Below are 12,656 nucleotides of genomic sequence, written 5' to 3'. Positions count from 1 at the left end.
TAAATTTTTAATTTTTCCTATTTTAATTATTAAATTATATAAATTTGAATATTCTCTGTCACTAAACATTAATAGTTGTTTGAATATTAATGAAAGTGTTGATGTAAAATTTTATTGGTATAATTACAAATGTAGCTTTTAATTTTTACATATTCTATCAATTTGATCATAAATATAAAAAATCAAGAAATTTAGACTTTAATATTCACAAAATTTATTATTTTAATTAAAATTTTATAAAATTCAATTAAATTAGTTCTCACTATTGACAAAAGGACAAATTTTAATTTTAAAAATTTTGTAAATTTAAAAACATTTAAATTCTTTTTTAATTTCCTTTTAATTCTTATTAATTAAAAATAAAACTTTTAAATAATTAATTTTTGCACCTTCTCCTAGAAAATTAAAAAGCTTTCTTTCTTTCTCTTTCGAACCCCAGCAGCTTCTCAGCCTCTCCACTGCCACACCGCCACACTCCGGCTTCGGACTACCGATCAAAAGAAAGCTCCAAGCCTCCTCTGTCTCTTCTCCAGTTTAGATTTCACAAGCATAACCTCGAACTCCATGAAACCAACACCCAAGTCTCAAACTACCTTAAACTCGATTTATGCCATTGGCTGTTAGATAGGCTTGGAAATTCAGTTATGGCTTTCCCTCGGTCCTCCCTGCCTTCCCACTGTTGGGGTTCTCGAACGAAGACTCAAAAGATTTAAGAACCTGATACCCCAAATTCTGTTCCTGCTATCCTTTGGTTGTTGCTTCTGTTGCATCTCGTCTCTTTTCTCTGTTGTGCCAAAATTTGTTTTTTTTTTTCCTAGTCTTGAGTGTTTCTCTGTGTATTGCTGATTTGTATGTTGCTGCCGTGTACTTGCTTGACTGATGTTGTTTCGACTCGGCTTAAGTGTTTATTTGTTGACTATTGCTTTCTTTATTTTTTTCCTGATAAAATTAGCACCTTTGGAAAAATACAAATAAAGAAAAAAAAATCTTGAGTTCTTGAATGGGTTGAATGATTATGGTGGTGGTGCAGTGTGAAGAAGACGATGGTGGTGGTGCGGAGTGGAGAAAAACCATACATTCACCCGACTCTAATAAATGTTATTAAATTATAATTATCACAAATTTTATTTTATATTAATAATTAATCATTAAATATTATAATAATTTTTAAATATCAATTTAATAATACGATGAAAATAAAGAAATATTATTGTTAATTTAAAAGAATTTCCCAAGTTCATGCTTTCAGAGCGTGTTTGCATAGAGAATTTTGAAATTTTAAGATTTTCAAAATATCAACATTTTAGAATCCAATAATTCAAAATACTCATTTGTAATTACTTTGTTTGAATAAATAATTAATTTAAGAAAAGTTGGATTATTAAAAATCTACAATTTAAAAGATTATAAAATAAAATAATTAATATAAAAATTCAATATGAATATTATTATATTTATAAAAAATACTAAGTAGTTTTAATAAAATAAAATTTTAAAATATACAAAAATAATATTTAAAGTTTAAGTCTTTTATCTTAAAATTAGGAAGAATTTTAAAAATCAACTCTTAAATGAAATTTAAAAAGAAAATTGAGTTGTTAAAACCCTATTGTGAAATTACTTACAGAATTTGAAATCCTTCAATATATTTATCTAAATATATAAATAATTTTTTAGGTAGAAGTTTAAAAAGGAAAGAGAAGAAAAGCATACGGTAGGCGCACTAAACCAACACTCCCTGCCTATAGATATTTTATATTTCAAAACATTCACATGAAGTCGCATAATGAGGGGATTATATTATAGGTTAAACAAAAAAACATATATTATTATGGCTTAAACAACCACCTTCAAAGTTCAAACATTCCATTCTCGAGAAAAAACACGTCAAAGAGTATAAAAGTAGCGAACTCCCAACATTGCCCCTAAACCAAACAAAGTATCCGAGGAGATCCAATATTATATGAGGCGAAGAAAAAAAAAATGGTTTGAGATGACATCACTTTTATCCGTGTCCCACTCCCACTCTCCACAACGGGGTTGATTCTGACAATTCACCTTAAACAAAAGGCGTAAAATAATGTGGCCCCACTTTTATTGTACCCAAACAGATACAGAGATAAAAGAAAAATAGAGAGGGAGTGAAATTCTCTAGCAGATTCATTAGATCCCAACCAACCAAGACAACCAAAAGCAAAAGCAAATTCTCTCTCTCTCTCTCTCTCTCTTGCTTTCTTGTTCTTATCCCTTTTTTCTTTCTTTCTTTGTTTTTTTTAGCTTTAAAATGTTTTGAAAGAAGAGATTTTTTTTTTAATTTCAATCATCCGCTGATGAGACTATCGTCGATGTAATTGAGCTCGATTTGCTTTTTTTTTCCCGAATAGTTTAAACGCTTCCATTTAGATTCATTACGAAAGCGATCTTCAAAGATAAATCAGATGAATTATATGTTGTATTGGTGGTTTTGGAATATGCCATGGTGATAGCGATTTGTTCTTCTATGGTATATTTCCCATTTGCTAATGAGATTGTAGATGTGGATGTGTTCGGGGAGCGAGTGACAAGGACATGTACGTATATTCCTTGTGCTCGACTCTTGTCTCTTTTATTTTTATTCATAAAAATCAATATATTATTTATATTTATAAATATTCAGATATTTATATTTATATTGACAAAAATAAAATAAAATGAGATAGAAGATGTGGGGGATGGGCAGGGCAGGCAAAGAAGAAATGAATGGGTTAAAAAAGTGCCTTCTAAGCCGGAGCCTGTCTGATATTTAACAGCCAAAATTGACCGCTAGGACACTATGTGAGTAGAAAAATGGGTCATTGGCATAGCTTCTTGGAATTCTCTGGATATGGTGCCCTTACCCTTTTGCCCCATTACTGTAATCTAGGGGCAGTGGGGACCTTTTCTTTTTCTTTTCTGTGTCTCTTTATATTATTTTTTCTTGCTTTACAGCCTGTAAACTTGCTTTCTTCTTCTCACTCTTTTGTTTTTGTTGCCTTCTCTCTCGTCAATTGTGCAGCAGTTGGAGTCGTAGTGGTGGTCGCAACTTCATTGCCAATGCTGCTGCCTGTGGGAGCCCTTTCCATTTATTTGTTTTTTTAAATTGAATTTTAAAGAAAAATAAATTTCTTTCTTTCGTATCAAAATTTTATTTAAAACCCACCAAAATTTTTACCGCTCATTCACGTCTTTAGAAGAGTAGAATTTTGACGTTTGTTTTTTTCCCATGTAGCCCTTTTTCTTTTCGCTACCTTCCCTGTCTCTTCTCTCTTTCTTGCTGTTACATATGGACCCGGGTCTCGGGTCGTTTTTCCTCGGGTTCGCCATCAAGTTTGCTGCCTTTTTTTTTTTTTTAAACCTAACTATAAAATCAAAAAATATTTTTTTGTTGTCCTGTATTTTCATTTTTCTCTTTCTAACTCTCCTTTTTTCTCTATACCCTTCTAACTGAAAAAATCAGTAGCTCAGAACTCTCCAAATTCCAGCGCTGTTATTTACTACCGTCAGCCACCGCGCGTACCGTCGGTCGCCGCCCAATCTTGTTCTCTTATCACTAGCCCTTGTTTTGGACATCCACTTTACAGTTTTGGTCTCCATTTCTCCAAAAAAAGAAAAAAAAACTAGATATTTCTAAATTTACAACTTAAGCCCGAAACTTAAAGGCCGGCCGTCGTCTACCGTTGGATCATCCCTAAATTTCAGTATGTTTTTCTTCTCCGATTAACTTTGTTTTATCGTAGGTATCTTTTTAAAAAATAAAATCCTCAAGCCGAATATGCGAATCTTTTATTTTTTGGTGTTTGTTTTTTCTTGTTTTGATTTTGTTGGTGAGTGTGGTATATTCTTAAGGGGAGTGTTTTTGTTGTTGTGCAAGGGTCGATGTAAGAAGTAAATGATGATTACTTTGTTGTTATAGACACAAATATGGAACAAGGTTTGGTTATGGAAGTGGAGATCAGATCCATGACTTAGGATGGTTGTTTTAACCTGTTAGTTTAGAGTAAAAAACAAGTTAGACATCTACATATTTTCCATGCATTTTTTCAGTAACCAAACAGGGATTAGTTGTAGTTGCTCTGTTTTTAACATCTCTTGGTAGTTGGATCTAAAAGCTTCATTTCTCATATTTTCATGCTTTTTCAGGAATCAAAGTTGGCAGATCTGAAAGCTTAAAGGGAGTCAGTCTGTTTACGCTTCTCACTTAAAAAAACTGGTGTAAGTTTCGTGCATGTCTGTCTTCCATGCTTACCTTCTATGACTGGTTTTTGCGTTTTATGTATAATCTATTGTCGTTTTGAGTTCATATAATTAAATGGATGTAACTTCATTTATAATATTTGGTGTCGCTTTAAATGTTGAATCTTTGGATATTCTCTTTCTTTTTTACTTCTTTTTTAGTTTCCATGGCATTTAGGGAAACTCAGGGTTTTCCCCCCTTTTTTTAATGACGAATTTGTTCCGATCTTTTAGGTTCTTTCAAAACATTTGAATTTTTGAACTGATTTTTCCTTCTTTCGTTATTTAACGGGTGATATTGAACTTTTATTGGGGGGGATACGTGGTTAACCATCGGACTTTATTTCCAGGTTTTTCTTGGGTCTCTTTGTTTGTTTCCAAAGATGATGCCCCGTCCTCCACCTGAAGATTTCGCCCTCAAAGAGACCAATCCCCACCTTGGTGGTGGAAAGGTCAGTGGCGACAAGCTTACTAGTACTTATGACTTGGTAGAGCAGATGCAATACTTGTATGTACGGGTTGTAAAGGCGAAGGATTTGCCAGGGAAAGATGTTACAGGCAGTTGCGATCCTTATGTTGAGGTTAAGCTTGGAAACTACTTGGGTAAAACTCGCTTTTTTGAGAAAAAGTCGAATCCTGAGTGGAATCAGGTGTTCGCATTTTCGAAAGATAGGCTTCAGGCTTCATTGCTTGAGGTTACAGTTAAAGACAAGGATTTTGTGAAGGATGACTTCATTGGGAAGGTTTTCTTTGATCTCAATGAGATTCCCAAAAGGGTTCCACCAGATAGTCCACTGGCACCGCAGTGGTATAGGTTGGAGGATAGGCAGGGACATAAGGTTAAGGGGGAGTTGATGTTGGCTGTTTGGATGGGAACTCAAGCTGATGAAGCATTTCCTGAAGCGTGGCATTCTGATGCTGCTTTTGTTAGCGGAGCTGATGGTCTGGCCAATATTCGATCTAAAGTATATCTCTCTCCAAAGCTTTGGTATTTGAGGGTCAATGTGATTGAGGCTCAGGATTTGCAGCCAGGTGACAAGGGTCGGTATCCTGAAGTTTTTGTGAAGGCTATTTTGGGAAATCAGGCTTTAAGGACTAGGATTTCTCAGGCCAGGGGTATTAATCCAATGTGGAATGAGGATCTAATGTTCGTGGCAGCAGAACCTTTTGAGGAGCCTCTAATTTTGAGTGTAGAAGACAGGGTTGCTCCTAATAAGGATGAAGTTTTGGGTAAGTGTGCAATTCCTTTACAATATGTAGACAGGAGGCTTGATCATAAAGCCGTGAATAGTAGGTGGTTTAATCTTGAGAAGCATGTTATTATAGAAGGAGAGAAGAAGAAAGAGACCAAGTTTGCTAGCAGAATTCATATGAGGATTTGTTTGGAAGGTGGCTATCATGTTCTGGATGAGTCTACCCATTACAGTAGTGATCTTAGGCCAACTGCAAAACAGTTGTGGAAGTCTAGCATCGGGGTTCTGGAATTGGGGATTCTTAATGCACATGGCCTAATGCCAATGAAGAATAAAGACGGAAGAGGTACGACTGATGCTTATTGTGTTGCAAAATATGGTCAAAAATGGGTACGAACAAGGACAATCATCGATAGCTTTGCACCCAAGTGGAATGAGCAGTATACATGGGAGGTTTTTGATCCTTGTACTGTCATAACTATTGGGGTGTTTGATAATTGCCATTTACATGGAGGAGATAAGGCTGCAGGAGCAAAGGATACTAAGATCGGGAAGGTGAGAATTCGACTCTCCACTCTTGAAACTGATCGGGTTTATACTCACTCATATCCACTTCTGGTGCTACATCCAAATGGGGTAAAAAAGATGGGTGAAATTCACTTGGCTGTGAGGTTCTCTTGCTCTTCCTTGCTTAATATGATGCATATGTACTCGCATCCTCTCTTGCCAAAAATGCATTACCTTCATCCATTGACTGTTAGCCAGCTTGATAGCTTGAGGCACCAGGCCACACAGATTGTGTCAATGAGGCTAGGACGAGCAGAGCCGCCATTGAGAAAAGAGGTGGTGGAGTATATGCTAGATGTTGGTTCTCACATGTGGAGCATGAGGAGAAGCAAAGCCAACTTCTTCAGAATTATGAATGTTTTGGGCGGGTTAATTGCTGTTGGAAAATGGTTTGATCAGATCTGTAATTGGAAAAACCCAATTACGACAGTATTGATTCACATCTTGTTTATCATACTGGTCCTCTATCCAGAGCTTATTTTGCCTACAATTTTCCTCTACCTGTTCTTGATTGGGGTTTGGTATTATAGATGGCGACCAAGACATCCTCCTCACATGGACACACGCCTTTCTCATGCAGATTCGGCACATCCTGATGAACTGGATGAAGAGTTTGACACATTTCCTACTTCCCGCCCATCAGATATTGTCAGGATGAGATATGATCGACTGAGAAGTATTGCTGGGAGAATTCAGACGGTGGTTGGTGATTTAGCCACACAGGGTGAGAGGCTGCAATCTCTTTTAAGCTGGAGAGACCCAAGAGCCACCGCTTTATTCGTAATTTTCTGTTTGGTTGCTGCTATAGTTTTGTATGTCACACCTTTCCAGGTTGTGGCTCTTCTAGCAGGATTTTACATTTTGAGGCATCCAAGGTTCCGCCATAAGCTTCCTTCAGTGCCTCTCAATTTCTTCAGGAGGTTGCCTGCAAGAACTGATTCCATGCTATGAACAAGAATGATATCATGTGCAGTTTCCCGGAGGTGGTATGGAGTTGGGATTTTCCCCATGTTGATTCAGAAAAGAAGATTGAGAAACAAAAGGAGCTTGTTTCTCCTCTAATGTTCAGCAACAGGTGTTGTGTTCTGGAATGATGTGTAACCTTCCCCTGAAGGTAGTAGATTTTGTGGATTTGTGTTCATTTATGTTATCTATATGATTTCTGTTTTAAAACTGAGTTTATCGTGATTAATCAATGTTCATTGTAATTTTTTAGGTTGTGATTGGAATTTAGGCAATGCTAAAATGAATCTTCACTATTTTGCATCTAGAAGATACTAAAAATGATGGGATTTTCTAACTCCAAGCCTTGGTACATCTTTCATGTATGCTTTTTGTTTTGTTTAGTGGTGCTTAGAGCTTACCACGTCGACACCAAGCATGTGAATTTTAATTTATAGATGTTCAAAGCTATTAATGTATTCTATATTAAGCATCTCTTTACCGGTTTGGTATCATTTCTGGAAAAGTAGATTAACTGCATTACTGGTTTGGTACTGTGGAATTCGGTGCCAGCGATTTATTTAATCATTTTTGTATGGTGTATCTACCATTGTGGATGTGGATGGGGGGCGGGTGAAACGGTCTTGGCTTGCCTTTTTATTTTATTTCAACTTGATGATAGAAAATTCAGTGGATGGATAATGTTCTAATTTGCTTTTACTAATTTATTGTATGAAAGCTCGTTTCCGTCTGAGACAAAGGAGATTGAGCATTGGCATATTTTTCCTCTCATTTCATTATTTCATGTTAAGTTAATTTTTATGATCATTGAACACTTTTAAAAGGGTTAATGTAAAAGAGGTAAGTGGTGAATTGTGGGAAATAAAATGTGGTGGAGATGAAGAAAGAAGAGAAGTGGTGGGCTAAACTGACCCTCTAAACCACAGCATCTCTGATTTTCAATAGAAGGATTGTTTTGTTGATAAATGACTTATTGCTTCTTGGAATATTTTGGATATACACTGCCGCGCTCCTTTTCCGTGTTGTAGGGGCAGGGGAGTGGGGTCCTATACATACATACATACATATATATATATATATATATATTGCTGTACAGCCTGTAAACCTGCTTTTCTGTTTTCAACTCAACTTAAATAGAGTAGAAAGAAAATTGAAGAGATAATATATATATATATATATATATATATATATAATTTTATCTTGTTTGATTGTAAAGATGGAAAATGAAAGAAAATAAATAATGTGAAAAATGTAAAATTTTGAATTAACATATACATTTTTTTCATTTTCTTTGTTTTTTTAATCATTTAAATTTGAAAAGATTAACTTTTATGCTTAAGATAAAAAATACTCATTTTTTACTGTTTTCTATTCTCTCAGACATACTCAAAATTTTTTTATTTTTTCTATTTCCTCTATTCTTTTAACTTTTGTACCCAACTAATCACATGTTAAATGCTTGTGGAATCCTTTAGCCCTGAGTAGTGTCTTCTACGCTTGTTTTCCTACTGCCACCATTCTTCTCAATAACAGCACTTGTGCGCGGTATACTCTCAATTCTAAAGCTTCATTTTACCATTTCTTGTTTTTATTAAAAGGGTAAATTACACCAACAGTCACTCAATTTTAATGCAGTTGACAAAACAGCCACTTTAATTTCAATTTAGTCACTCAACTTTTGAAAAATAACAAAATAATCCTTTTAACTATTTTCTGTTACAGACGTAACAGAAAAATGACATGGCAGTTGACGGCTCCTTGCTGTCATTAACCAGTTAGCTGGACGTTAAGCACCAATTTAAACGACATCTTTTAGCACCAGTTTAGGGTTTAGACAGTAGAAGAAGAAAAAGGGAAAAAAAGAAGAAGAAGAGGAGGAGAAGAAGAATAGAAAAAAATGGAGATTTGACCATGATTCTTATTTTAACTTTCATCTGCAATTTGCATTTCACTTTGTCGTGAGATTTCCCACTTTAAGATCTCATCTTTTTTCTTGCCCAAAGTTGTAGATTCCTCCTAAAATCTTAACCAATACTATAAAATTTTGGGGACCTCAATAATACCGGTAATCCATTAGAATTTTTGGATTTGGCATCATGATAATTGAAGCTCCTCGAAGTTGCAAAGTTCCTTTGCCTTCCTTGATTAGGAAAGTGGCTTTCCAACAACTACTTTATTTCAAGCTTGGATTTTGCTTCACCTATATCAATAGATGCAAACTTGAGTAAAATGGAGTTAAAAATTTGGGTTTGTGGGGGTTGGATTATGACCCTGGTTGACTCCAACCCAATTGGAATAGTAAAGACATCGCAGTGAGGACCGGCAATCCGAAAGCTTAAGGTTGCAGTCAATGCAACAAGCATTAGAATGCTTATCAAGGGTTTGAGTGACCTCTTCATGAGAACAATCACATTGGAGGGACGATAAATGTTAAAAAAAAGAGTATGGATCTTGAATAAATATGTATTGGATTTAGACCTATTTCAGGTTCAGTAGATTTTGGTATCCCAAATAGAGAAGAGGGGTTTCAGCACAAAAAAAAATGACATATTAGGATTGGGTCTTACAGGAAACGGAAAAAAAAAATCAGATCTTCCTCATGAAAGGACAAATAATTTTTTATTTTTGAATAAAACTCAAAAATAGAAAGAGGAAAAGATGAAATCTTGAAGTGGGAAACCTCACAACAAAGTGAAATGCAAATTGTAAATGAAAAATACCAATCGATTCTTAACCCTTAACCTTGTTAATCGATTTCTAACCAAACAAATTGCAGATGAAAAATACCAATTGATTTATAACCCTTAACCCTGTTAATCGATTTCTAACCAAATAAATTGCAGATGAAAAATACCAATCTTTTCCTCTCCTTAATCACAATCAATTTGTGTTTTTTTTTACCCTAAACCAACCCACCTATTTTATTTTTTCCCTAAACCAATGTAAAGTTTGACCCTTTGACTGCTCCTCCAACGTGGCAAGTTAACTGGCCACGTCAGTAGTCTTATTAAGACAGTGACGAGAAATGTTAATGGGTGACTGATTTGTCACTTTTTGATAACGTTAGTGATTGTTTTGTTATTTTTTAAAAGTTGAGTGACTGAATTGAAACTAGAGTAACTATTTTGTCAGCTGCATCAAAATTGAGTGACTGTTGATGTAATTTACCCTTATTAAAATTGTTTATATAATATCAGTTTTTCGTGAAAAAAATAGTTTCGAAAAATCAATTTAGTATATATTTGTTAAGGGTAAATTTAATCAAACGTTTTAAAAGTTATCATTTTAAAATTATTGTTCATACCTTTAATTGATTTTTAAACTTTAAAACACATATAGTCAAGTTTTTTCTGTCAACTTAATTATCATTTTAGGTGTCAAAGGTCATTAAGATATGACCAGGAACACATTTAAAATAAATGATCAAATTATGAATTTATGTTCATTTTAAATATTACATGTCAATAAAATTTAGTGTAAATAAATTTTAGGTGATTTTTTAAATTTAAAATTATGACCAAAACTGTAAATTTATTATTTCTAATAGAGATCCATGTTTTATTTCTAGACTTTGGGGGAAACTTCACGAAGCTTTGTGTATGTGATTCAATCTTAGCGTAACTTTTCACCCTCGAATGGGTGGTTAATTAGAGTGAATTATTCAGATACGGGAAGACATGTTGAGAAGTTTTATTATTGAATTTGTAAGGAGTTGAAAAAAAGTATCTACCATCTATGAGATTTGCTTATAATAACAACTACTAGACGAGAATTCAAGTAGCGCTTTATGAAGCAAATATGGTAGAAAGTGTGGGCTCCCTTGTGTTGGACAAAGTTGAGTAAAATCAAGGTAGTTGGCCCAAACTTGATCTGAGAGATTGAAGAAAAAGTGAAGAAAATCAGGGATAATTTGAAAGCAATTTCTAACAAGTAAAAGTCTTATGCAAACTTGAAAAGAAAGGACAGGCTACAAAGGTAGTGAAAATGCATTCTTAAAAGTGTTTTCATTGAAGAAGGTCCTCCTGTTTGGCATGAAAGGAAAATTAAGCCTAAAATTCATTGAACCATATGAGATAATTGAGCATATATGCCCTATGGCATATTGATTGACTTTTATCACCCAACTTGGAGAGGATTCATAATGTTCTTCATGTGTCGATGTTGAGAAAGTATCGGCTAGACCCTTATCATGTCATTACTCTTGAGACAATTGAGATTCTATATGTTTTGACTTATGAAGAAGAACATATCAAAATTTTAGCCCGAGAGATTAAAGAACTCAAGATCTAACACATATAATTGAAGAAAGCATTATGGAGAAACAATAAGGTTGAAGATGTCGCTTGGGAGAGTAAGAAGGCGATGAGACAATAACATCCTTGGCTTTTCAACTTACGTAAATTTCAAGGATGAAATTTTTTAAAAGGGAAGAAGTTATAACGCCCCAAAGATTTTCAATGTCATTATATTATAATATTATGCAATATTATATATATTATTATAATTTATAATATAATAATAGTTATATATGTATTAGTAGTTTTGGTAATAATTATATACTACAAGGAAGGATCCACTTAGACATGTGTAAAACTAAAGTAGTTTACATCCTTTTGTATATCTTTGTATGATTAATATTTTAATAAACCAATCATCACATTTTATATTTCATTTATATAGATAATGCATGTCAAATTTGATGTAAATTAAAAATGTCTAACTACTTGTTTAACATAAAAAAATTCAACTGTTCAATAAATATTAAAAATATATAGTATTTTAGATCAATTGATAGAGATATCGAATCATTAGAAAATTTATATGCATGACAAGTACAACAATATCAATTAATTCAACGGTTGGATTGTTAAAATATTTATCGTACAAAGAGTTACAAAATGGTGTAAATTATTTTAGTTTTACACAGGGGTAAATGGATCCCTCCTCATATAATATTTTAATAAATTACGTAATAGTACATATTATGCAATTGTATATAATCTATTATAATTAGCAACTAAAACCGATTCCAACCAAACCGAGCCAATCCAAGCAAATCGGTTGGTAAATTTAGTTCTGATTTTGGACCAATTAATTGTTATATATATGTATTAATAGTTTTAAAATATATTATTACATTATGTATTACTATATCACATACTATAATATTAGTACATAATCTATTTATTATTATATTGAATGAAATATCCTCTATGTACACATTGTACATTGAAAGCTAACCCTCCTACTATACTATATAATGCTATATCATATAATATACAATATACTAATAGTATATATGTATATGAATTAATGATTAAATATAATTGATTAATATATTAATAGTTTATATATATGGTCGGGTTAAGTAATCAGTGACTTGATGTTGTCATTTTGGTTTCGATTTTGAAATTCAAAACCGTTTAAACCAAATTAACCATAATTGCGGTTATCCTATATAGGGAATATATAATATATAGTAAAAACTCCACAAGTAAGGTTGGTGTGATGAAAATGTCTTATAAAATATAATAAAATATTATATATATATATATATATAAAGCGAGACACATAGCAAAATTTTAAACCTGAGTGTGGAATTAAACAAATATACTACTAATGCATCGAATACTAACCTTTATATATAATATATATATATTTAATCCCAAATCCAACCAAACC

At 33.3% G+C, this 12,656-nt stretch overlaps 1 protein-coding gene across 1 annotated transcript; it reads left to right on the top strand.

Annotated features, from left to right (window-relative positions):
* Nucleotides 1-3,395: 3,395 nt before the first annotated feature.
* On the top strand, nt 3,396-7,270 carry LOC105799537 (FT-interacting protein 3). Its single transcript, XM_012630161.2, has 3 exons — nt 3,396-3,716; nt 4,159-4,230; nt 4,602-7,270. Exon 3 carries the CDS (start codon nt 4,635-4,637, stop codon nt 6,960-6,962), a length of 2,328 nt encoding a protein of 775 aa, XP_012485615.1. The 5' UTR covers nt 3,396-3,716; nt 4,159-4,230; nt 4,602-4,634; the 3' UTR covers nt 6,963-7,270.
* The last annotated feature ends 5,386 nt before the right edge of the window (nt 7,271-12,656 follow it).

Source organism: Gossypium raimondii, chromosome 9, assembly GCF_025698545.1.
Source record: "Gossypium raimondii isolate GPD5lz chromosome 9, ASM2569854v1, whole genome shotgun sequence".
Taxonomy (NCBI): domain Eukaryota; kingdom Viridiplantae; phylum Streptophyta; class Magnoliopsida; order Malvales; family Malvaceae; genus Gossypium; species Gossypium raimondii.
Note: the sequence above shows the minus strand (reverse complement) of the source record. Positions and strands in the feature narration are given on the sequence as shown.

Excerpts from the sequence above, each read along its gene's own strand:
- LOC105799537 (XM_012630161.2), top strand. The coding sequence starts at position 4,635 with ATGATGCCCCGTCCTCCACCTGAAGATTTCGCCCTCAAAGAGACCAAT.